Source organism: Geotrypetes seraphini, chromosome 2, assembly GCF_902459505.1.
Source record: "Geotrypetes seraphini chromosome 2, aGeoSer1.1, whole genome shotgun sequence".
NCBI classification, from domain to species: Eukaryota; Metazoa; Chordata; class Amphibia; order Gymnophiona; family Dermophiidae; genus Geotrypetes; species Geotrypetes seraphini.
This window is the reverse complement of record NC_047085.1, coordinates 527335161-527362580: the sequence shown is the minus strand read 5'-3', so window position 1 is coordinate 527362580 and position 27420 is coordinate 527335161. Positions and strand designations below refer to the sequence as shown.

At 44.9% G+C, this 27420-nt stretch overlaps 1 protein-coding gene across 3 annotated transcripts in view; it reads right to left on the bottom strand.

Moving 5' to 3' along the window:
• The window catches only part of SLC4A2 (solute carrier family 4 member 2), a 205222-nt gene that overhangs the window by 84929 nt on the left and 92873 nt on the right, over positions 1–27420 (bottom strand). For all 3 annotated transcript variants that reach the window (XM_033932744.1, XM_033932743.1, XM_033932745.1), the window contains 3 exons: positions 20848–21016; positions 9932–10167; positions 2261–2409 (listed from right to left, as the gene is read on the bottom strand). In XM_033932744.1, coding sequence (XP_033788635.1) covers positions 2261–2409; positions 9932–10167; positions 20848–21016 — 554 coding nt within the window. The remainder of the gene's footprint in view (positions 1–2260; positions 2410–9931; positions 10168–20847; positions 21017–27420) is intronic.

Below are 27420 nucleotides of genomic sequence, written 5' to 3'. Positions count from 1 at the left end.
CAGCCCTGAGACTTGTCTATTCACTAAAAAAATATGACCCTATCACAGAGGCAGACCATGACTCGCATTGGCTTCCAATAGAAGCGAGAGTGAACTTCAAATTCTACTGCTTACTTTACAAGGCTATCAACGGAGAAAGCCCAACTTACTGGAATAACAGACTAAATCAATCCTCCTCAATCAGACACAGAAAAACACATTCACTATTCTATTACCCACCATCCAAATATGTCAAATGAAAAAAACTTTATGACAACCTAATAGCCTCCAAAGCAGCTAAGTTGGACAAACAACTCACCAATCTGTTATCTTCATCCACAGATTACAAAACCTTCAAGAAAGAAATTAAAACCATACTCTTCAAAAAACACAACAATCCTAACCCAACATCCAACATTCTATAAACCCTTAGTACTCTCTAATTTTTCTAGTTACCAAACATTATCTAAAACCCATAATTCTCCCTTAAAATTTTATCTCATCGTTTAATCTATTACTTCAATTTGAAATGTAATTCTTGTTTTAGTTTGGATGTAATCCGCCTTGAACCGCAAGGTAATGGCGGAATAGAAATCACTAATGTAATGTAATGTAAAAATGGGAGCTAAGCCTGATGCCAGTCTGTGTCTTGCATGTGACAAGATACCAGGAAAATTGGCCAAATTCAGTTTGAGGGAACAGAGAGAGCTTGATACTGGACAGACTTCTACGGTCTGTGTCCCGCACATGGCGAGAGACAGGTAAAGGTCTGACAACTCCAGTGTGTTGATCATTTTATTGTTATATACTGAATGGAGGAACTGTACAGCTTTGGAGGGAGGGGAAGGCATCTTGACTGGTAAGTTGAATGTTGTCAGCAATACAACACATATTAACCCCATCATGGTTGGCATGGTGGGGACTTTATAACCAGTATTTAAACATGGGTGACCCGAACCTACATAGAGTGGTGGGCAAGGCTCTGGTCACCTTGTTCGGCAGACTGGATGGGTCGTGAGGGTCTTTTATTTACTGTGTTACTGTGTATTGCCGCCTATCCCTTGACTTTTTTTCCATAGGAGTCTCTCATGAGGAACTTTCTGAAAATCCAGATATATTTTGTCAGCCAGTTCACCTTTATCCACATACTTGACTTGATTCCCTCTAACATAAAGTGCAACCTCCCCTCCAATTTGATCTACTCTATCACTGTAATATAATTTGTACCCTAGCAACAGTGTCCCATTAATTGTTCTCCTTTCAAAAGGTCTATCTCATCATTCAGTGCTATATACTCTAACTCTCCCATCTTGGTTTTTATGCTTCTAGAATTTTATAGACTCTTCAATTTTTTCCTCTGCTGCTCAGAAATTGACAGGGATAATTTGCATCCTTTACCCTGTTCTCCTCTTAAATACTCCTGCCATTTTCCTCTACCATCAGTATGGTGTAGTCATCCAAAATCAGCACCCACTCAAGGCTTGGTATATCCAACAACACGGCATCCATCCAAATGAACTGTCTTGGTCCTCAGCTTGGTGCATCTATTCAAACTAGCACCCTCAGCAATCCTTAGATTTGTATACCGGATCATCCCTAAAATAGGGCTTGACTCGGTTTACAGATTAGATACTTAAAACATGGATGCCTACTAGTAAAGGATTACAGAATGAAAACATCATTATTTAAGATCATCTAGTTTCCGAGTAGGAGGATTGATTAAAGACTCCTGAAATAGTAAAGTTTTCAAAGATTTCCAGCTCTAATTTCAGAGGGAAGATCATTCCACATTTTTGCAAAAGTATATGCAAAAGGTTTCAACATATAACCTGATACTTTAGTTCCTTTAATCTAATCTAATCTAAATCTTGGGTTTATATACCGCATCATCTCCGCAGATGGAGCTCGACACGGTTTACATGGTTAGGGAAGGAACTTTAAAAGATGGAAAGGCGAGTTTATATTTTTGGAAACCAACAGAGAAAATATTCCATGCAAAGTTTTACGTTTTACGTTAGCACATTTGTATAAATGTGTTTTAGTTTTGAAGTTAGAGCTCGGGGAAGGTAATCTGTGCTTTGTGAGTCAGAAATAAGGAATGGTGAGGGAGGAAGGGAAGGGATGGTGATGCTTTTAGTTCCAAACTCCAACTCACTTGCTAAGTACCAATATCTTTCTTATCATTCCCTCCGAGCACCTTCTTGATCCATGTTTGCATGTGAGGGAGCTCAGGTGAGGAAGGGACATGTAGGGGAGAGAGAAGGAGCTTTCTCTTGCCTACCTCAAGGCTTCTTCTTCTTCCACGGAAGGGACATCATGGACTCCACTGTCTGTAGGTGACTGCTGCTCGCTCCTGGCCAACAGTTTTGGGCTTCCTGTCTTGTAATGAACAGATTTTGGATCCGGGGTGTCGTCTTCATGGAGGAAAAACTGCCTCAATGAGAAATGAAGTCAGAAACAGCTGAAAGGCAAACATGAGTGAGGGAGGGAGCACAAGAGACAGCAATGGGAAAAAGAACATGAGACAAACAGAAAAAAAAGAGAAGGAGAGAAGGTGACAAGTAGGTAGAGTAGGAAGTAGGAGCTCTTTAGCTATTAACATTCAAAATAATAGCAATACAAACCCCCCCCAATGCACTCTCAGTATCTCACTGCAATTACTGTACATAGAACAGGATTAACAGACCTCAAAGAGCAGCAACCCCAGCCCATGAGAAGACAGCAATGCAAATTCTGGCTGGATAAGGAGTCTGCTGTAGAGGAAAGGGGCAGGGAGAGCGTTTTCCTCTGCTGGTGACCACAACTAGTCTTCACTTGCAGTAGGAGACACAACTCTGTCATGCTGCAGGACAAATAGCCTCATGATAATGGCTGCCTGATTGCTCCAGCTAACATGGATGAGCTCCACTGCATCCAATCACACGGTGAGCCGTTTTGTGAATCGGGTTGGCAATAGCGATCGTCGTTAAAGCTGTGAAAACTTTAGTGCATTTGGGGCAAAGTAAGCACAACCCCTGAACTGACTTCTAGAGAGAACTTTTAGTAATGTTCAACTTTTATCAAAGCTATATGATGGCCTCCTGGCCACTCAAGCAGCAAAACTAGACAACCAAATCTCCAATCTACTGATAATGACCCCAGATTACAAGATGTTCAGAAAAGAAATAAAGACCATACCATTGAAGAAAGCCCTGAAAAAGTCTTAACACCATAAGTACCTTTCTTCTTCCCATCATCTTCCCGTCTCCCCAAATCTACTTGATCTACTCTCTACTTTCACTGGAAATGACCAGATATCTTCTTTTGTAACCCACCTTCTATAACTCTTTTGTAATCCGCCTTGAACCGCAAGATAATGGCGGAATAGAAATCTCTAATGTAATGTACTATTTCTTATCATCCAGGGTGCCATGGAATCAGGCCTGCTGATACGCAAATGCTTTGCAGAAAACTAAAAGCCCTTGCATGAAATTGTTATAATGCCCTTGCATCGCTCTGTTGAATAATGTGTGCAATTCTGGTCAACATATCTCAAAAAAAGATATAGCGGAATTAGAAAAGGGCAACAAAACCAATAAAAGAGATGGGACAACTTCCCTGTGAGGAAAGCCTAAAGCAGCCAGGGCTCTTCAGCTTGGAGAAGAGTCGGCTCAGGGGTGATACGACAGCAAGCAAATTTGAGTAGCTTTAAGAAAACGTTGAAGAAATATCTTTGGACTTTGATTGAAACATTTTTGATGTGAGGCGCTGGTAGCCTCTTTGTTATTTTACGAGGCTTTACTTTATTAAATCAGAGGTACTGGAGAAAAAAAAAAAAAATCACACTCAAAATATTCAAACTTTTATTGCTGGGTACAACTGCATTCACATCTCTACCCTCTTCTACCAGGCTATTCCAAAGGGTCGGGGAGGCCATGGGTGGGAGCCAAGGAACCTCAGCAGCCCCCCTCCAAACTTCTATCATTGGCCACAGTACCCCTCCCTTAGACTTTTTTTCTTTATAGATTTAAAGATAAAGGTGAAGATTTAAGAGTAAATGAATAAAGAAAAAAAGTCTAAGTAAAGCAATTCTTATGTTCTTATGACGCAAGGTGTGAATTCTATAACAGAGGCTCTGTAATTTTGTTCTTTATAATAGTCTCTACCATTTTGCCCAGCACTGACATCAGACTCACTGGTCTGTAATTTCCCAAATCACCTGTGCAACCCTTTATAAACATTGATTTTACATTGGCCACCCTCCAGTCTTTGGGTACCATGCTGAATTTTAGAGATTAATTACAAATTACTAAAAATAGCTCTGCAAGTTCATTTTGCAGTTCTATCTGTACAAAGTTATTCAGAGTAGTGAAGACACAGGAGGATTGTGAAGACCTGCAACATGACATACACACGCTCGAGAAATGTGCCGTGACATGGCAAATGAGGTTTAACATGGATAAGTGTAAGGGGATGCATGTCGGTAACAAAAAACTTATACACAAATACAGGTGTTCGGTTCAGTACTCGCAGAGACCCCCCAGGAAAGAGACTTGGGAGTACTGGTCGACGAGTCAATGAAGCTGTCCGCGCAATGAGCGGCGGCGAAGAAAATGGCCAACAGAATGCTAGGAATGATTAAGAAGGGGATCACGAACAGATCTGAGAAGGTCATCATGCCGCTGTACCAGGCCATGGTACGCCCCCACCTGGAATACTGAATCCAGCACTGGTCGCCATACATGAAGAAGGACACAGTACTACTCAAAAGGGTCCAGAAAAGAGTGACTAAAATGGTTAAGGGGCTGGAGGAGTTGCCGTACAGCGAGAGATTAGAGAAACTGGGCCTCTTCTCCCTTGAAAAGAGGAGACTGAGAGGGGACATGATTGAAACATTCAAGGTACTGAAGGGGATAGACTTAGTAGATAAGGACAGGTTGTTCATCCTCTCCAAGGTAAGGAGAACGAGAGGGCACTCTCTAAAGTTGAAAGGGGATAGATTCTGTACGAACATAAGTAAATTCTTCTTCAGCCAGAGAGTGGTAGAAACTGGAACACTCTGTTATAGGGGAAAACACCCTCCAGGGATTCAAGACGAACATAAGAACATAAGAAGTTGCCTCCACTGGGTCAGACCAGAGGTCCATCTCGCCCAGCGGTCCGCTCCCACGGCGGCCCATCAGGTCCGCGACCTGTGAAGTGGTTTCTGACCACTTCTATAACCTACCTCAAGTTCTATCTGTACCCCTCTATCCCCTTTTCCTCCAGGAACCTATCCAAACCCTCCTTGAACCTCTGTACAGATTTCTGGCCTATCACATCCTCCGGAAGCGCGTTCCATGTGTCCACCATCCTCTGGGTAAAAAAGAAATTCCTAGCATTTGTTCTAAACCTGTCCCCCTTCAATTTCTCCGAGTGACCCCCTAGTGTTTGTGGCTCCCCTCAGTTTGAAGAATCTGTCCTTATTCACTTTCTCTATGCCCTTTAGAATTTTGAAGGTTTCTATCATGTCCCCTCTAAGTCTCCTTTTCTCCAGGGAGAACAGCCCCAGCATTTTTAACCTGTCAGCGTATGAAAAATTTTCCATACCTTTTATCAGCTTAGTCGCCCTCCTCTGCACTCCCTCGAGTACCGCCATGTCCTTCTTGAGGTACGGCGACCAGTATTGAACACAGTACTCCAGGTGCGGGCGCACCATTGCGCGATACAGCGGCATGATGACTTCTTTCGTCCTGGTTGTGATACCTTTTTTGATGATGCCCAGCATTCTGTTTGCTTTCTTTGAGGCTGTCGCACACTGCGCTGATGGTTTCAGTGATGTGTCGACCATCACCCCCAGGTCCCTCTCAAGGTTACTCACCCCTAGCAGTGTTCCCCCCATTTTGTAGCTGAACATCGGGTTCTTTTTCCCTACATGCATGACCTTGCATTTCTCTACGTTAAAACTCATTTGCCACTTTTTTGCCCAGTCTTCCAGTCTCGTTAGGTCCCTTTGCAGGTCTTCACAGGGAAGTTAGACAAGTTCCTGCTGAACCAGAACGTTCGCAGGTAAGGCTAGACTCAATTAGGGCACTGGTCTTTGACCTAAGGGCCGCCATGTGAGTGGACTGCTGGGCACAATGGACCACTGGTCTGACCCAGCAGCAGCAATTCTTATGTTTTCTGGGATGTATACCATCTGGTCCAGGTGATTTGCTACTGTTTAGTTTATCAAATTGATCCATTTTATCAGGGGAGTCCAACCTTTTGGCTTCCCTGGGCCTCATTGACCTAAAAAAATGTTTCTGTGGTCACGCAAACACTGCAGCAAGACAGAGGAGGGAGCCAGCAAGACGATAAACACCCGGGGGCAGCAGAGAAAAACACTGCATCGCCCTCAACCGGGGCTGCAGAAAATACTTCACAGGGTTGCATGTGGCCCTTTGGCCACAGGTTGGACACCCCTACATTATATCTTCCAGTGTTACAGAGATTTCTTTCTTTTTCTCTGACTCATCTGCATTGAATATCATTTCTAGCACCAATATCTCCCTCAGTGAAGACCAAAGCAAAGAATTAATTTAATCTCTCCTTATGACCTTGTCTTTCCTGAGAGCTCCTTTTCCCCTCAGTCATCTAGAGGTCCAACTGATTCTTTTCCTGGCTTCTTGCTTCTAATATACCTAAAAATATTTTTACTCTGTATTTTTGCCTCTGAGGCAACCTTCTTTTCCAGGTCTCTCTTTGCCTTCCTTATCAGAGCCTTTTATTTGACTAGCCATTCCTTATGCTGTTTCCTATTATTTTCAGTCGGATCCTTCTTCCAAATGGCCCATCCAATCTGCCCAATCACAGCATCCAATATCTCTTCCTCTCCCACAGAGATCCCAAATGCCTGTCCCAGGCTTTCTTGAATTCAGGCATTGTCTGACTCCACAATCTATTCCTGGAGACTGTTCCATGCATCTACCACCCTTTCCTCAGATTTCTCCGGAGCCTATCACCTCTTAACTTCATCCTATGCCCTCTCATTGCAGATTCCTTTCAAATGAAAGAGAGTTGACTCATGTGCATTTACATTACATATGTATTTAAACGTCTCTATCATATCTCCCATCTCCCACCTTTCCTCCTAAGTATACAGATTGAGATCTTTAAGTCTGTCCCCATACGCCTTATGATGAAGACCACACACCATTTTAGTAGCCTTTCCCTGGACCAACTCCATCCTTTTTATATCTTTTTTGAAGGTGGGCCTCCAGAATTGTACACAATATTCTAAATAAGATCTCAGGGGCACCAATAACTCCTTTTTCCTACTGGCCAAACCTTTCCCTATACATCCTAGCATCCTTCTAGCTTTCGCCGTCACCTTTTCAACCTGTTTGTCCACCTTAACATCATCACATACTGTCACTCCAAAGTCCCACTTCTTTTCTGTGCACAAACGGTCTTCACCCCCTAAACTGTACCGTTCCCTCTGGTTTTTGCAGCCCAATTGCATGACCTTGCATTTCTTAGCATTAAATCTTAGCCAAATTTCAGACCATTCCTCAAGCTTCACTAGGTCCTTCCTCATGTTATTCACACCATCAGACAAACGGTGCTTACATTTAGGCCTGACGATTACAGAATTAGGGGGAATATTTTCTGTTTTGTCTGCCATTTAAATATATACTTAAGGGAGAGAGACCTTGGGGTAATAGTATCCGAAGATCTAAAGGCGAAAAAACAGTGTGACAAGACAGTGGCTGCTGCCAGAAGGATGCTGGGCTGTATAAAGAGAGGCGTAGTCAGTAGAAGGAAGAAGGTGTTGATGCCCCTGTACAGGTCATTGGTGAGGCCCCACTTGGAGTATTGTGTTCAGTTTTGGAGACCGTATCTGGCGAAAGACGTAAGAAGACTTGAGGCGGTCCAGAGGAGGGCGACGAAAATGATAGGAGGCTTGCGCCAGAAGACGTATGAGGAGAGACTGGAAGCCCTGAATATGTATACCCTAGAGGAAAGGAGAGACAGGGGAGATATGATTCAGACGTTCAAATACTTAAAGGGTATTAACATAGAACAAAATCTTTTCCAGAGAAAGGAAAATGGTAAAACCAGAGGACATAATTTGAGGTTGAGGGGTGGTAGATTCAGGGGCAATGTTAGGAAATTCTACTTTACGGAGAGGGTGGTGGATGCCTGGAATGCGCTCCCGAGAGAGGTGGTGGAGAGTAAAACTGTGACTGAGTTCAAAGAAGCGTGGGATGAACACAGAAGATTTAGAATCAGAAAATAATATTAAATATTGAACTAAGGCCAGTTACTGGGCAGACTTGTACGGTCTGTTTCTGTGTATGGCCGTTTGGTGGAGGATGGGCTGGGGAGGGCTTCAATGGCTGGGAGGGTGTAGATGGGCTGGAGTAAGTCTTAACAGAGATTTCGGCAGGTGGAACCCAAGCATAGTACCGGGTAAAGCTTTGGATTCTTGCCCAGAAATAGCTAAGAAGAAAAAAAAAAAATAAATAAAAATTTTAAATTGAATCAGGTTGGGCAGGCTGGATGGACCATTCGGGTCTTTATCTGCCGTCATCTACTATGTTACTCTCTGAAGCCATATTTCATTGTGAATTACAACTTACGCAGACACTGAAGAGAGATTCCTCTTTGGTCATCACTACCTTGAGATTTTGTACACTACAAGATTGGATTAAGGCAAAAGGGGTAGACTCAGGAGTGATATACTGTACAGGGCCAGTGTTAGACATGCTGGGGCCCAGGAGAAAAATTAAGGAGGGGCCCCTCAATTCCTCTCCCCCGGTTTTCCCACCCACCAAATGCCCTCCCATCCAGGCCACTGAGGGGCCAATCATCTGCCCCATGAGAACATGGATGTTTCTAATGCTTAGCACCCAGTCATCTAATTCCTACTTCAGCTCTGGACACTCTGCCACTGCCCCTGTATGAGGAAAATGCTCTTGATGTACATCCTTGAGAACTACTAATTGAGCATTTGGCTTGCAGAGACCTTGGTGCAATTGTGGGCAGCCCCTGCGACTGGACAATTACAACACCTGGCGTAGAGGTTACGTATGCAGCAAGGGAAGCTCTAGTGTATGGATTGAGTGCCAGACACATATTCTGATGTTCTTGTTCTCTTCCCTTGTTGATTGTCCGCTCCCACCCTAAGTGTGCCAGTGTCCGTTTGCTTCATAAACAAAATTTATTGGCACTGCCTAATTTCTAGACAGAGAGACATAAACAGGGAAACCAGGAGAGAGGAAAACAAAACAAAAAATACCCCTTTTACCAAGAGTAAAAGGGGAAAGCAGGAAAGAGGAGGCTGCTGGGGGAGGGGGGGAGGTGAATATGCAAACACCTGGGTCCAAATTTACTTTTTAAATACCTCTAGATGCAAGCGCAGGGTGAAGATGGGGGGGGGGGTGTTCCACTTTAAAGATGCATCTTGGTGAGTGATACCTCCCCTTCTATCTATTGTCATTGATTTTCAATGCTGATGCATTCCATCATATCAGTGTGGGGTGGGGGGAGTGTCTTTTAAATGTATTATCCTCCCTCTGCCTGTACCCCTTTCTAGTTGTCATTGACAGCGCTGGTCTCAGTCCTTCCTCTGATGTCACTTCCTGTTTGCAGAACCAGGAAGTGATGTCAGAGGGTAGGCCCAGACGGTGTAAGCAGTGGGTAGGAGCCCCTGCTCACTGCCAGCGACAATTAGATGAATTACAGGGGGGAAGAATACATTTTAGAGACCCGCCACCAGAAGGGGATGCCAGGTGCCTCCACCTTCCATCAGCCAGCAGTGATTCTATTTTATAGCATATTGAATGATTTCTTATTTCTAATTATTACATCTCTTTTCTTTTACGGGGGTGGGGGAGAGATCCAAAAGGACACTGCTGCTCAGGAGAAAGTATTGCCCACAGGCAGCTGCTGATTCTACTTGGAGGGAAAACCAAGGCTACTTGTATTGGTAATGAAGATAACGGAGTACCTGCACATCCTCTGTTGAGGCACCAGGGACTCTCTCTTCCCCTGACTTCTCTGCATCTGTATCAGGAGCATCATCTTCATCCTCTTCACCTTCCTCAATGGTGGGTGTCTCCCCTGGTATAGAGGCCCGCCGCTTTTTTTTCTTCACCTTTTTGGGAGTTCCTTTCTTCCTGCGAGCCTCAGGGGGGAGATGGGTGGAGAGTGGGTGATGGATGTGATGAGAGGAGTGGCGGTGGTCTGGAAATGGACATAAATACAGACAGGACCAACAACGTGTCTGAAGGTGCAGGCAAAAAATGTTATAAATAATCGTTCTCTTACTTAAAACAGCTTGAAGGACATGACCACAGCTTTAATAAGAATGTGTTAGAGGAGTTAACCAGCTTCTAATCTTAAGATTAAATAAGACATTCTTCAAGAATGGAAAAAAAAAAAATCCCAGATATCATGGTGAGTGACCGGAACAATCTAAGCAGGAGATTGCTGTACAGCCAGCATCCAACACAAGGCAAGACTATCTTTAACTAATACAGGGAAAGATTAGACTATTTAAATGGCATGTGCCAGTCGATAATCTAATCTTGCATTTTTATTCGCTTAATTTCCAGTTTAAGCTGGTTCCTGCTACAGAACAAAAAACAACAGATAAAATTCAAAGCCGATAAAATATAACAACAAACGATGCAATATCAAGAAATAAATCCATAATTCTAAATTTAAAAAACTGTAGCAACCCAACTTGTTTTCAGTCTCTTCAGAACGTCACAAGAGCTCTGCCCTCACATGGTATATTTGCGAACAAGTAGAGAAAGCATGCAGAGCATGGGTCATAAAATTCTTTCCCATCTACATGGGCATGTGTCTACCCATCTATGTGTGTATGAGAGGAGAAGTAGTTTTGTGAGGGGGCAAGGAGAGTTTTGGAGGCAATTTTCAGGGGTAGTTATAGAGGGGGGGTGCATAATTTTTGGGGAAGGGCAATTTTGGTGTGGCTGAGCAACTGTGGAGAATAGCTTTGGAGCAATTGTGAGGAGTAATTTGGAGGTGGTGGGCATTGGGAAGCAGGTACCGTATAGACTCAAATATTAAGCCTCTGCCGAGTCAGACCATAGGTCCATCACGCCCAGCAGTCTGCTCCCGCCGCGGCCCCCCAGGTCAATGACCTGTAGTGATCTATTACTCATTATACCCCTGGATCCCTTTTCCCTTCAGGAACTCGTCTAATTCCTTTTTGAAACCCAAAACCGTACTCTGCTCAACTACCCCCTCTGGAAGCGCATTCCAGGTGTCCACCACCCTCTGGGTGAAGAAGAACTTCCTAGCATTTGTTCTGAACCTATCTTCCTTCAATTTTTTTTGAGTGCCCTCTAGTTTTTGTTGCCCCCGCCAGTCTGAAGAATCTGGCCCTCTCTACCTTCGCTATACCCTTAATGATCTTATAAGTTTCTATCATATCCCCTCTATGTCTTCGCTTTTCCAGGGAGAAGAGCCCCAGCTTCTCCAGCCTCTCAGCATATGAGAGGTTTTCCATGCCCTTTATCATTTTTGTCGCTCTCCTCTGGACCCTCTCCAGTATCGCCATATCCTTCTTAATGTACGGCGACCAGTACTGAACGCAGTATTCCAGATGTGGTCGCACCATCGCCCTATACAGCGGGAGGATAACTTCTTTGGTTCTGGTAGTGATACCTTTTTTGATAATGCCCAACATTCTGTTCGCCTTTTTTGAGGCCGCTGCGCATTGTGCCGCCGGTTTCATTGTTTTATCCACCAAAACCCCCAAGTCCTTTTCTAGGTTGCCTTCCCCCAATATCATCCCCCCATCGTGTAGTTGTACATCGGGTTTCCTTTCCCTATGTGCATGACTTTACATTTCTCTACATTGAAGCTCATCTGCCATTTATTTGCCCACTCACGCAGTTTGTTCAGGTCCCTTTGAAGTTCTTTACATTCCTCTACAGATCTAACCTTGCCGGAGAGTTTTATAACTTCACACTTTGTCCCTGTTTCCAGGTCATTAATAAATCCCATCCGAATAGAAACGGAGTCAGCCATTTTTGAGAGTAGTGAGACTGCAGAAAGAATCGCTCTCACCCTGGCTCACCTTTGGACCAGCAGATCGGATTCAAAAAACTTTTCTATTTACAGACACTTCTAGTTGTTAGGACTTAGCAGGACTCTTTTCGGGGGTGGGGGGGGGGTCCTTTTGTTCTCTTCCCTCCCCAGATTTTCTTTCCAGGGATTATATTTCTCTCCCGGGATTATATTTCTCTCCCTGTTACTTTACTTTTAACTATTGTACTGTACACCACCTAGATTTTTTTAGATAGGCAGTCTATCAAAAACTAATAAACTTGAAACTTGAGAAGTCTGTGAGAGGTCTATGTCTGTTTTGTCATTCCTTCTTCGAGAAATTCCATAACCCCTATTTGTCCTGTTTGTTTTAATTAGATTGTAAGCTCTATGTACAGTGTTGAATATGTCTAGCAGCGCTATAGAAATGATTAGCAGTAGCATTAAGATCCACATTTTGGCCCATTTTTGGGGTTCCCAAATCTAAAATCATATTCAAGTATATACAGTAGTTTTGGATTTGCAAGGTCTGAAAGAGACCCCGTCTGCACGTGAAGCCTCAACAGTAACTTTCACATCGGCAACTTCCTAAAGACCCTCCAACAGGGTCTAGAAGGAAGTCTGAGTGAGGTATCAAACAACAGACGGACTGGTTTTCCTTCTCCAAACCCCAGCTGCAAACAAAACCTTCATCAAATGAGGCAGGTACCGTGAACTTCTGGAGGAAGGCCACACCCAGCCTAGTAAGAGTACACATAGAAACATGACGGCCGATAAAGGACAAATGGCCCATCTAGTCTGCCCATCCACAATAACCATTATCTCTTTCTCTCTCCGAGAGATCTCACGTGCCTATCCCAGGCCCTTTTGAATTCAGACACAGTCTCTGTTTCCACTACCTCTCCCGGGAGACTGTTCCAAGCATCTACCACCCTTTCTGTAGAAAAGTATTCCCTTAGATTAATCCTGAGCTTATCACCTCTTAACTTCATCCTATGCCCTCTCATTGCAGAGTTTCCTTTCAAATGAAAGAGACCCGACTCATGCCATTTAAATTACGTAGGTATTTAAATGTCTCTTTCATATCTCCACTCTCCTGCCTTTCCTCCAAAGTATACAGATTGAGATCTTTAAGTCTGTCCCCATACTTCTTATGGAAAAAATGCTTGGATACCTGAATAAATTAATATAAACCATTCTGATCTCACTTGGGAAAACTGAATAAAAAAATAAATGACGAAGACCACGCACCATTTTAGTAGCCTTCCTCTGGACCGACTCCATCCTTTTTATATCTTTTTAAAGGTGCGGCCTCCAGAATTTTACACAATATTCTAAATGAGGTCTTACCAAAGTCTTACACAGAGGCAACAATACCTCCTTTTTCCTACTGGCTATACCTAGCATCCTTCTAGCTTTCACCATCATCTTTTCAACCTGTTTGGTTACCTTAAGATCATCACCTACAATCACACTCAAGTCCTGCTCGTCCGTCGTGCACATAAGTTCTTCACCCCCTAAACTGTACCAATCCCTGGGGTTTTTGCAGCCCAAATGCATGACCTTGCGTTTCTTAGCATGGAATTTTAGCTGTCAAATTTCAGACCATTCTTCGAGCTTCACCAGGTCTTTCTTCATGTTATTCACACCATCCAGCGTGCCTTTCTGTTTTCTCACTTCATGCTGCCATCTTGAACTCCCCCATTCGGAAATTGTGTTCCAGAAATTAAGTGCAGCTGTTTCGTTTGGTTTCTTTTCCAGGAGAATTTGTTAATCTTGTGCGCTGGAAGTAGGGCAAAGACACACTTTCATTCTGACTCTTGATGCAGGTTTTCAGTCAAAGCACGGGTTGTAGTGGGTCATGCTCTCATAGAAACATAGAAATAGACGGCAGATAAGGGCCAAGGCCCATCCAGTCTGCCCACCTTAATGTCCCTCCCCTACCTTCGCCCTATGAATAGATCCCTCCCCTACCTTCGCCCTGTGAATAGATCTCATGTGACGATCCCATTTGGCCTTAAAATCAGGCACACTGCTGGCCTCAATCAAATGCATTGGAAGACTATTCCAGCGATCAACCACCCTTTCTGTGAAAAAGAATTTCCTGGTGTCAGCTCGTAGTTTCCCTCCCCTAATTTTCCACGGATGCCCTTTTGTTGTCGTGGGACCCTTGAAAAGGAAGATATCTTCCTCTGTCTCTATGCGGCCCGAGAGATACTTGAACTGTCCCCCCTCTCTCTGCGCTCCTCGAGAGAGTATAGCTGCAATTTGTTTAGCCGTTCCTCGTATGGGAGATCCTTGAGTCCCGAGACCATCCGGGTGGCCATTCTCTGAACCGACTCCAGTCTCAGCACATCCTTGCGATAATGCGGCCTCCAGAATTGCACGCAGTATTCCAGATGGGGCCTCACCATGGATCTATACAGCGGCATAATGACTTCCGGCTTTCGGCTGACGAAACCCCTGAGTATGCAACCTATGACTTGTCTTGCTTTGGATGAAGCTTGCTCCACTTGATTGGCAGCCTTCATGTCCTCACTGACGATCACCCCTAGGTCACGTTCTGCTTCAGTTCTTGTTAGGATCTCTCCATTTAGGGTGTAAGTCTTGCATGGATTTTGGTTGCCCAGGTGCATAACTTTGCATTTTTTGGCATTGAAGTTGAGTTGCCAGGACCTAGACCAGCGCTCCAGTAGGAGTAGGTCGTGCATCATGTTGTCGGGCATTGAAACATCATCTATTGTGCATTTGCCCACTACATTACTTAGTTTGGGGTCGTCGGCGAATAATGTTATTTTACCCCGAAGCCCTTCTGCCAAGTCCCTTATAAAGATGTTGAATAGGATTGGGCCCAAGACCGAGCCCTGTGGCACTCCACTGATCACCTCCGTCATTTCAGAGGGTGTGCCGTTCACCACCACCCTTTGAAGCCTACTTCCAAGCCAGTTCCCAACCCATTTCGTCAATGTGTCACCTAATCCTATAGAACTCATCTTGCTCAGCAACCTGTGGTGTGGTACGCTATCGAATGCTTTGCTAAAGTCCAGGTACACGATATCCAGGGACTCCCCAATATCTAGCTTCCCCGTCACCCAGTCAAAGAAGCTGATCAGGTTGGATTGGCACGATCTCCCTTTTGTAAATCCATGTTGACGGGGATCCCGTAGATTCTCCTCAACCAGGATCTTATCTAATTGGTGTTTTATTAGAGTTTCCATTAGTTTGCTCACTATCGATGTTAGACTCACTGGTCTGTAGTTTGCTGTCTCCATCTTGGAGCCTTTCTTGTGGAGTGGAATGACGTTAGCCGTCCTCCAGTCCGACGGGACGCTGCCTTTCCTAAGGGAGAGGTTGAAGAGCTTGGACAGTGGCTCCGCCAGGACATCACACAGCTCCCTTAGCACCCTGGGGTGTAGGTTGTCTGGCCCCATTGCCTTGTTAACCTTGAGCCTTGATAGCTCACTGTAGACACTGCTGAGCGTAAACTCGAAGTTACTAAACGGGTCAACTGAGTCAACCCTTGTCTGTAGCTGAGGGCCAAGTCCCGGCGCTTCTCGGGTGAAGACTGAGCTGAAGTATTCATTTAATAGTTGGGTTTTTTCCGAATCCTTTTCCACAAAGTCTCCATCTGGTTTCCTAAGACGTACAATCCCGCCTGAGTTTTTACTTCTGTCACTGATATACCTAAAGAAGGATTTATCTCCCTTCTTGATGTTTTTTGCCAGAGACTCCTCCATGTGAAACTTAGCCTCCCTGACTGCCGTTTTGACGGCTTTTGATTTGGTCAAGTAGTCTGCTCTAGAGACCTGTTTCCCTGATTGTTTGTAAGAGATGAATGCTTTTTTCTTCTCCTTGATAAGGGCTGAGATCTCCGCAGTGAACCACTTCGGCTTATTGTTCCTTCGCCGTTTACTTACTAATTTAACATAGCGGTTTGTCGCTTCCTGTATGGTGGTTTTCAAAGTCGACCACATTTCTTCCACACTATCGGTTTCTGCTTGTACTTGTAGCGCCTGGTGAACGAAGTCTCCCATTTCTTTGAAGTTTGTATCCTTGAATTGGAGGACCTTGGTCAGTGTGGTAGATTTAGTGAAACCTTTCCTAAGATTGAACCATACCATGTTGTGGTCACTGGAGGCCAATGTGTCGCCCACCGAGACCTCTGTGACACTTTCTCCATTGGTAAGTAGTAGGTCCAGTATTGCCTGATCCCTTGTTGGGTCCAACACCAGTTGCTTGAGACCAGCTCCTTTCATAGAGTTTAATAGCCTCCTGCTGCTGCCGGAAGCAGAGGTAAGTGTATCCCAATCCACATCAGGCATGTTGAAGTCACCTAACACTACTGTGTCCCCACGCAAGGTGATATTTTCTATATCACTGATTATTTCCATATCCAGGTCATCATGGGGGTCTGTAAATTACGCCAAGATACAAGCATTTGTCCTTCCCTCTGGCCAAATTAACCCAAAGGGATTCCTCAGTGTTCTGGACATCTGAGATTCTTGTGACCATAATGTCATCTTTAGTATATAATGCTACATCTCCCCCTATTCTGCCCTCCCTGTCCCGGCGAAGCAAGTTGTAACCAGGTAAGACCATGTCCCACCTGTGGGAGTCTGTGAGCCAGGTCTCAGATATTGCCACCACATCCAGGTCGGCATTCCTTATTTCTGTTTCTAATTCCAGGATTTTGTTTCCCAAACTGTGTGCGTTGACGTACATAGCCCTCCATGTTGTATTTTTGTTACTTCTCAGTGGGGATGTTCCTGCTTGAGCTACATGAACATCTTTAGCATTGTTTGTATTCTCCCTAGACTCATAACTACAATGTGTACTTGTATTCTCCCTAGACTCATAACTACAATGTGTACTCCCCTTGGACCCAGAATTACAATGTGTGCTCCCTCTAGACTCAAAATTACAATGTGACCCATAATTGTCATATGAACATACCCCCGATTTGAAAGTTTTCGTACTCGCCCCTGACCCAGAATTACGGTGACTACTTTCCTCAGCCCCAAAAAAGTATTGGCAGTTTAGTTCGCCAGGTATGTTGTATGTGCCTGTACCCTCCCCCAACTTACCTAGTTTAAAGCCCTGTGAAGAAGGCGGGCTAGACGGTGTCCAAGGACATTCTTTCCTCTTCTGGTCAGGTGTAGCCTTAGCATACGGCCATTTTGAAAAATTACCGCAGGAGCACTTTCACCTCTTATTTAGGAAGTGGAAAGGGCTGTCACATTAATTGTGTGTGGTAATGTAGGTGCGTTAACTGGTTAGTACTGGAATATCCACTCTGTGCCCTGGCCACACCCCCTCACAACTAAAAATATGAAAAACTACTTAGCACCTGTGTTAATCTGATGTAAAAGGAATGGCAGGTGGTATCTTACTGTTCACCCTCTCCAAGGTAGGGAGAACGAGAAGGCACTCTGCTGTACGAATGTAAGGAAGTTCTTCTTCACCCAGAGAGTGGTAGAAAGCTGGAATGCTCTTCCGGAGGCTGTTATAGGGGAAAACATCCTCCAGGGATTCAAGTCAAGGTTGGACACGTTCCTACTGGAACAGAACATATGCAAGGGGATAGATTCCATACGAACGTAAGGAAGTTCTTCTTCACCCAGAGAGTGGTAGAAAGCTGGAACGCTCTTCCGGAGGCAGTTATAGGGGAAAACATCCTCCAGGGATTCAAGTCAAGGTTGGACACATTCCTACTGGAACAGAACATATGCAAGGGGATAGATTCCATACGAACGTAAGGAAGTTCTTCTTCACCCAGAGAGTGGTAGAAAGCTGGAACGCTCTTCCGGAGGCTGTTATAGGGGAAAACACCCTCCAGGGATTCAAGTCAAGGTTGGACACGTTCCTACTGGAACAGAACATATGCAAGAGGATAGATTCCATACGAACGTAAGGAAGTTCTTCTTCACCCAGAGAGTGGTAGAAAGCTGGAACGCTCTTCCGGAGGCTGTTATAGGGGAAAACATCCTCCAGGGATTCAAGTCAAGGTTGGACACGTTCCTACTGGAACAGAACATATGCAAGGGGATAGATTCCATACGAATGAAAGGAAGTTCTTCTTCACCCAGAGAGTGGTAGAAAGCTGGAACGCTCTTCCGGAGGCTGTTATAGGGGAAAACACCCTCCAGGGATTCAAGTCAAGGTTGGACACGTTCCTACTGGAACAGAACATATGCAAGGGGATAGATTCCATACGAACGTAAGGAAGTTCTTCTTCACCCAGAGAGTGGTAGAAAGCTGGAACGCTCTTCCGGAGGCTGTTATAGGGGAAAACATCCTCCAGGGATTCAAGTCAAGGTTGGACACATTCCTACTGGAACAGAACATATGCAAGGGGATAGATTCCATACGAACGTAAGGAAGTTCTTCTTCACCCAGAGAGTGGTAGAAAGCTGGAATGCTCTTCCGGAGGCTGTTATAGGGGAAAACATCCTCCAGGGATTCAAGTCAAGGTTGGACACGTTCCTACTGGAACAGAACATATGCAAGGGGATAGATTCCATACGAACGTAAGGAAGTTCTTCTTCACCCAGAGAGTGGTAGAAAGCTGGAACGCTCTTCCGGAGGCTGTTATAGGGGAAAACATCCTCCAGGGATTCAAGTCAAGGTTGGACACGTTCCTACTGGAACAGAACATATGCAAGGGGATAGATTCCATACGAACGTAAGGAAGTTCTTCTTCACCCAGAGAGTGGTAGAAAGCTGGAATGCTCTTTTGGAGGCTGTTATAGGGGAAAACACCCTCCAGGGATTCAAGACAAAGTTGGACAAGTTCATGCTAAACTGGTGAGACTGGACTCATTTGGAGCACTGGTCTTGACCTAGGGGTCACTGCTGGGCAGGATGGACCATTGGTCTGAGCCAGCAGCGGCAATTCTTATGTTCTTATGACTAGCCCATTGATTAAGGCATGAGCTTTCTAGCACCACCCTCAGATGTACCATGTGTGGTTTAGAAGGTGGGCAAATTCAAGTGAAAATGCCTGGGGAGGGGGGTATACAGAAAAGCCTGCCACCACTTTTTCTACAGGACCCTTTCAAATTCAGATTCTCAGAAGAGTTTCTTTGTGATTGACGGGGTTTCCTGGTGCTCCAAATGCTGTTCTGCCTTCCTTCTCTGGACTCCTAGATAAAGTTCGGATTGGGTAGCTGTTTCCTTTCTCCTGCTGAGCTGAGCACCTCTAGATTTTTTTTTCTGCCCCTAAAGAGATGCTTGTTCTGTCCTGGAAATTAGATCAGGGTCTTCTGTCTCCATAATGTGGCAGGGACCCTGCGCTGCACTTCCCTAGGGTTAACAGATGTCCGGATTTCCCCGGACGGCTTTTCATAATCTGGCGCTTTGTCCAGGTTTTGAAAAGCTGGTCAGATTGGGGCCAGGGCTGGAGTGCATCTGCGCATGATGTTGAAAGGTTTGACCCAGATTTCTCTAGCTGTGCTGGACCTTTTAAGTCTGGCCCTTTAAGAAATCGGGGGCGAAAGCTCTGGCTGGAAAGTGAAGAGCCCTTTAAGAAATCGCCTGCTCCAATCAAGGGGGAGGGGCTTGCACGTGCAGAGCCCTTTTCCTCACTGAGGCCCAGATTCTCAAAACTTTAACCCCATCGCTAAACTGCTTTCCGACGGTTTAGCCTTTTAGCGGCGGATTATCTAAACAGATTATCTTTGTCTTTAGCAACATTTCTAGCAGTCTCCAACTCTGACATGCAAATGGGCTCTTCAACACTGAAATGAGCCCTTCGGTGGATTCTTAAAAATTGCCGAGCCATTTTCTAAAAGCAGTGTTGGCTTTTGGAGACAAAAATAAGCAACTGGTCTGGGGTGCTGGTACAGGCATGGCAGTGTCAGAGACTGCTAAAAAGCTATGTTGTGGTGCAGTGGGAGAGATGCCGATTCTTTCCCACTGCATCACAACACCCCTCACCTGCAGTGATGGTGATCCCCCTTGCAGCAGGAGAGATGAGCATTCTCTCCCGTTGCCCATCCCCCTTACCTCCATGTAGATCTCTGACCAGAGGGACGCGGATTCCCTCCACACAGCTGGCCCACCGCTTCAAAATGGGCCTTCCCCTCCCTGGTTCATTCTGGTGCACAGGGGAGAGGCCTGAGGCTTTGATTGGCCCAGGTTGTTTAAGGCCTCTCCTACCTGGACTAGGCCGATACCCTCTTCACCTGGAGAAGCACAGACCTCAGGAAAAAGTCCATAAACTACTTTGTATAACTTTCTGTCAGTGTTAACTATTTTGATGTATTTTGCTACAATTAAAACTGCGTTCACGTCCTCCATACTGCTTATTGATTAAGAGGTGTTCTGATTGACGGGATCTTTTTCCACAATGTCCTATGAGAAGGGGTGACATTAGCATGTAATTAAGTCATCATCCATCCACAGCTCTACAGACTCAGAGTCAGATACTCCTGCATCATACCACAGATTGTATGGTTCAAAGACCTCCCCAACCAGAATCATAGAAGCTTTCTTCTTAGTGACGATGAAACCTACCAGAATGGTTATCATTCAACCCAACCACTCACCATTACCACCCCTTCCCTTTTCATGACTGTTCCACTCCAACGAAGACTGAGTGGATGAAGGTTTTGACAGCCCTTTTAATTTTGGTTTTAATTCTCATTTTAATCTCCTTTTTTGTGGGACTCTTGTCCCTCAGATTTTCTCTTTTCTTAGAATAATTGCTGACTGTCTTCAATATTGTGGTTTTTTTCTCTTCTTTTTCTGTTGTGGTTAATTATTGTTCACCATTATGATCTCCGAGTTAGTGAATGGTGGCATGTTAAAAAAAACTAAGCTAACCATGACTTGTCAATGACATACATTCAAAGTCCTCCTCGCTGTAGCTTCGTCCCAGTTCCTCCACATTGCGGGGATGGGAGTCGAGAAGGATCTCTTCAAACCTTTCCACTCCCAGTGCCTTGTTCAGGTCAGTCTCCTCCTCTGGCTCCTCCAAACGTGCGGAGATGAGGTTGTAGGCCTCTGGCTCAGGCTGTGGAGAGAAAGACAATCGTTACTTGGTGTTAAGCAGGGAACGAGAGCATAAATCCATTCCACTCCTCTCTAGTGGAGACGTAGCTTAGAGGTTACAAAAGCAGACTGAGAACCAAGGAAGCCGTGTGACCTCAGGAAGTAATTGGTAGTTCCCATGCATCATTACGCTTCTATCTGGTTTACAAGCATACATTCGTAATTACACACGTTTAAAAAATAAGACACATAAAAATGGCCATACTCTGTCTGATCAAATGTCCAGTCCAGTTCACAAATACCTGACAGGATCCCCTAAAGTAGAAACATTCCATGCTTTTGATTTCAGAGAGAAGCAACGGCTTAACCTCGATAATGATTTATGGACTTCACCTCCAGGTATTTGTCCAAATCTGCTTTACTACATTCCCTGGAACAAATTTTCTATACTGGGGCAATGGGGGGATTAAGTGACTTGCCCAGGGTCTTGCTATGTAACTTCCTAGCAGTTATTTGCTAGGACATTGAGGCCTGGATTCTATATACGACGTCGCTGGCGGTGGCCGATTCACGTCCATCATAGAATTGTGGCTTCGGGAAAGGTATTTCCAGTGCCTAACTTTCATACGAATCAAGCCTAAGGAGGCGCTTTACGATACCTAAGGCCACTTCTGGCGCTAGCCACGCTCACAGTGGCCTTAGGCGTCATACAGGTGCTGTTTCATAAGCCACCACTAGGGCTCCTACATTTTTTGTTTTGAAATGCTTAGGTGCCATTTGTAATTCGGGCCTTTTATGACAAAGCTTGGGATAGATCAATAATAAACATTCAACAAAAGAAATTAAGATTTATTAACAAAAATCTGTTTATTTTCATTAAAAAAAAAGCAAACAGTAGTAAACTTATTTAAAAACGAGGTCTGTTCAAAAAGTTCTAGGACTGATTTTATAAAAATGTATTAAACAATCTTACAACTTATTCCATTGGGTCCCCTTCAAATTATAACCTTTCCCCAACGTTGTTTCCACTTCTGGAAACGGTCCTTAAACGTATCTTCAGGAATTGCCAAAAGTTGCTGCATCAAATTTTGCTTTATGTCTTCAATGGTGTCGAATCGCTTTCCTTTCAGCGTGGATTTAAGTTTAGGAAACAAGAAGTCGTCAGCAGGGACCAAGTCAGGAGAGTCAGGTAGCTGGGGAAGAACTGCCATTACGTTTCTGCACAAAATTTGTGAATTTTGACGCACTCAAAACACCTTCCACGACTCGTGACATGTTCCCCATAAGCCACTTTCAACATTTCATAAGTTTCTGTAGCGGTCTTACCCAATTTAAAACAGAACGTCACGCATGACGGAAAATAGCCGATCACGAAAACACCCTTTCACAACAACTGCTATACTAGATATCAACAAACGGAAAAAGAGGTTACTCGTAAGGGTTCAAGCTACTCAACACCGCCTAGCGCCTCTCCAAAGAACTTCCCATTGGTGCACATTTCAAACTGTCCTGGAACTTTTTCAACAGACTTTTCTCTTAGTTTAAATGTAATTGTTACAGCCCTAGAGCAGGCATTAGGGCCCTGATTCTGCAAAGTGCTCCCGATTGTAGGCAGCTGTAGGTGTCCTACAACTGTCTAATCAGCCAATCGGGAGGCACTTTTTCTTAAAAAAAACCCAAAATGCTCCCCAGGCAGGCCACCTATATTGAAGGCGCCTCCAGGGAGCCTAGAGAGGCCCGCAAGCCGCCTAAGCGTCTCCCGTGGAATGGGAGACGCTTACAATGTAGGCTAGCAAAATGCTGGCCTACATGGTAAGTAGACGTGGCCGCTGTACCTAATCACGGCAAGATTCTCCCTGCCGTGATTAGTATAGCGGCCACGTCTAAGGCCGCAAAAGTCTCCCCTCCCTCCAGCGATCGCGGCAGGAGGGTGCCCAACCCCTCCTGCCGACCCACCAACGACCCTCCCGACGATCGTGGCAGGAGGGTGCCCAACCCCTCCTGCCGGAACCCCCTAGCGAACACCACCACCCCGGAACCCCCCTTGACCTTACCAGCAAGTTGGACCGGACAGCTCCTCGCACATCATGCCAGCAGGCCCGCCTCCGTCCAAATGAGGCGAGCCCGCCCCTACTCTGCCCGCTATAGAAGGGGCCATAGGCGCTTGGGCCAATCAGGCTCTAGGATCCTGTGGGCTGGGCAGGGTAGGGGCAGGCCCGCCTCATTTGGACGGAGGCAGGCCTGCTGGCCGGACATGCGAGGAGTCGTCTGGTCCAACTTGCTGGTAAGGTCAAGGGGGGGTTCTGGGGTGATGGTGTTCACTGGGAGGGGTCTGGCAGGAGGGGTTGGGCAATCTCCTGCCGGCGATCTTATGGGGGTCATTGGGGGGTCAGCAGGAGGGGATGGGCACCCTCCTGTCGCGATCGTCGGGAGGGCCGTTGGGGAGTCGGCAGAACGGGCTGGGCACCCTCCTGCCGCGATCTTTGGGGGGGCCGTTGGGCACGTTAAACCTGATTCTGTAACCGGCGTCTGCAACATGGACATCTGTTACAGAATTGGGTTAACTTTGGGCGGGTATAGGCCTGATTCTGTATAAGGCGCCTGGGATTGACGTCCTATACAGAATTTGGTCCTAGATGTTTAGCAAGTCTACATCATTCTACAGTATAAATGGCGGCTTAGGTTAGGCACCCTACCTGCAACTAACTTAAGTGCAAAATGCTGTTAAAAAAATATAAATAAGCAGTAAAAAAAATGTAAGTGTCTACTGGCTCCTAAAAAAGACACCTCCATCGTGGCTCCAGAGGTGCTTTTCCAGCACCTAATGCCACTCTAGGTGTGTCTAGTGGCAGAAATGGCATTAGGCATCATAAAGCACCTCCGTAGGGGGGGCGGTCTTCCCCGGGTGCACGCCCCAAAGGGGTGCACAACTGGCCACCCACCGGGGAATAGGCTGCCACTGCCGCCATCGGGAACAAGTTGGCGCCGAGTTCTCCCTCCATGATTTTCTTCCCCGCGGGCTGACCAACTCTCACCACCCGACGTCAATTCTGACGTCGGAGAGGACGTTCTGAGCCAGCCAATCGCTGCCTAGCTGGCCCGTAATGTCCTTTCTGACGTTAGAATTGACATTGGGCAGCGAGAGTTGGTCGGCCCCGTGGGGAATAAAAGCAGGGAGGGAGAACTCGGCGCTGGCCTGTTCCTGATGGCGGCAGTAGCAGCCTTTCCCCAGCGGTGGTAGCAGCAGCATGATTCCCAATGGCGGTGGCATGGGGGAGGGCAGGGAGAAAGAAAGAAAGAAAGAAAGAAAGAAAGAAAGAAAGAAAGAAAGGGGGCAGGGTGAAACAAAGAAAGAAAGAAAAAAAATGGGGCATGGAGAGAGAGAAAGACAATGCCTTCTATAATCACAGTTACACTTATAATTATAATTATATATTGTGGAAATCTCAGTCCCAAAAACCCGTGAATGGTGATATCACCATAATGAGGTTCATTTAGGGGACCATCATAGATTTTCACCGTCCCCACAACCATCCAAATAAAGGTTATATAGAAAACAAAATAAAATAAACAAGCAAATTAAACAAAACTTATCTGTGAATAGGATGGTATGATATCGGTAATGAGCCTCATCGGTGATTGAATGATTCATGTGAGGACGGTGAAAATCTATGATGGTCCCCTAAATGAACCTCATTATGGTGATATCACCATTCACGGGTTTTTGGGTCTGAGATTTCCACAATATATAATTATAATTATAAGTGTAACTGTGATTATAGAAGGCATTGTTCAAACACATTATCACAGGATATTTTATAGATTTCTCTCCACATTAAAATTGTCTCTCTGAGAGAGAAAGACAGACATAGACAAAGAAAGGGGGCATGGAGAGAGAAAGAAAGAAGGGGCAGGTGAAAGAAAGAAATGGGGCACGGACAGAGAGAGAAAGACAGACATACAGAAAGAAAGGGGGCATGGAGAGAGAAAGAAAGAAGGGGGCAGGGTGAAAGAAAGAAAGAAATGGGGCACGGAGAGAGAGAAAGACAGACAGACATAGAGAAAGAAAGGGGGCATGGAAAGAGAAAGAAAGAAGGGGGCAGGGTGAAAGAAAGAAATGGGGCACAGAGAGAGAAAGACAGACATAGAGAAAGAAAGGAGGCATGGAGAGAGAAAGAAAGAAAGAAGGGGGCAGGGTGAAAGAAAGAAAGAAAGAAATGGGGCACGGAGAAAAAGAGAAAGACAGACATTCAGAAAGAAAGGGGGCATGGAGAGAGAAAAAAAGAAGGGGGCAGGATGAAACAAAGAAAAAGTTGGGGGAGGGAATGAGGTCTGGAGGAGAGGAAGCATATAGGAGGTTGAAAGAAGGGAAGGAATATTGGATGCACAGTCAGAAGAATAAAGTGCAACCAGAGACTGATGAAATTACCAAACAAAGGTAGGAAAAAAGATTTTATTTTCAATTTAGTGATCAAAATGTGTCCGTTTTGAGAATTTATATATGCTGTCTATATTTTGCATTATGGCCCCCTTTTACTAAACTGCAATAACGGTTTTTAGAGCAGGGAGCCTATGAGCGTTGAGAGCAGCATGGGGCATTCAGCGCAGCTCCCTGCGCTAAAAAATGCTATCGCGGTTTAGTAAAAAGGGAGGGGGTATATTTGTCTATTTTTGTATAGTTGTTACTGAGGTGACATTGTATAAAGTCATCTGCCTTGACCTCTTTGAAAACCCGTGGAATATAAATGATAATTAACATTTTCTCTGCGTACAGTGTGCTTTGTGTTTTTTAAATTTTATTGTTGGTAGATCATTTTGACTTGGCCACAAAGGTAAGGGGGAGGGAGGGAGGCGAGCTGCTGAAAGACATCTAGTAATCCTTGCAGGCTTGACTGTGCAGGGAATTAGTTTTGTAAAATCATGTTTTGTTATGTGACTGGCATATTTAGACTTTAATTTCTATGAATGAATAGAATGAAAATGATATAAAATTACTTGCTTGTTTTTATGTGCCTGCACTTAAGGAAAGTAGAGAGAGAGTGGGCTGAGGACGCTGAAGGGAAATGGGGAAGAGAGAGTGGGTAGAAGATGCTGATTTATAAATTGACAATTATACAGAATATTGTTTCTTTTTACACTTTAATATAATAAGTTCAATATAAACAATTCAAGGCTTATGTGGATGGAATCAAGTGGTTTGCGGGGATGGGGACCGAGCTTACGGTGATTAGTCCAATAAAATGGTATTTTCTTATTTCTCATTTGTTTTATTTTTGTTAATTTGTAAAGTGGTGATTGTTATGTATCAGTTTTTTTCAAATTTACATCTACTGTCTTTATATTTTGCACAGTATTAGAGGACATGTGTTACTATTTTTGTGGTGTTGTGGTGTTGCATTGTATGCAGAGTATGGTTTCTTGGCGGTTCAGTTTAACTTTTGTCTACATATTTCTATTTTTAGTTTGTGATTATTCCATATTGGGCGAGGGTGTATCTCTGTTCTGTGTGTATGAAAAGAACATAGAGAGGCATAATCGAAAGGGATGTCTAAGTCTGTTTACGTCCATCTCGCAAGTCGTCCAAAGTTAAAAAGAGCCTAAGACACATTTTCGAAAGATACGTCCAACTTTTTTTTACTTTCGAAAATCGTCTAATTATACGTCTTGCCGATCTGATCATCCAAGCCACTAAATCGTCTATCTTTATACCACATTTTCGTCCAACCTTCCGTCCAAGTCCAAAACGCTTAGAATAAGCCCTGTTGGACGTGGGAGGGGTCTGCAAAGTGATGGACTGCACACTCACACATGCCACCTAAATAGTGGGGTATCTTACAGGGCACTGCTGTGAACTTCACAAAAAGAGTGCCATGGCTTCTCCTCACTACAGCTCCCTTATAGGTGACGGTGAGCCCCCCAAACCACCTCCAGAATCCCCTAGACCCACTTATCTACCACCCCAATAGCCCTTATGGCTGCAGGAGCCACTTATATGCCAGTAAAAAAGGGTTTTGGGGGTGTATAAGGGAGTGCACATGTTTCAGTATCAATGCAGTGATTACAGGGGCTTATGGGCATGGGTCCTCCTCTCTATGGGTCCCTAACCCACCCCCAAGACGACTTAAGCTGTCTCTGTGCTAGACGAGTAGGCTTTCCTATGCCAGGCGGCTAGGTGATGATGATCAAGAGGCTGAAATTTAAAGTTGTGAATAAAATATTTATGGGGGTTGGTGATCACTGGGGTAGTGTGTGGGGGTCTGTGTTATGTGTTTTCAGTGCTTATCTGGTGACTTTAGGTGGGTTTTTGTGACTTAGACCATGTTTTACATGGCCTAAGTCACAACGTCCAAGTTCCGTCTAGGCTCTGTTGTTAAACTTTCAGTTATAGTCTGAGCCGGCCCACGTCCCACCCAACTCCCGCCCTCG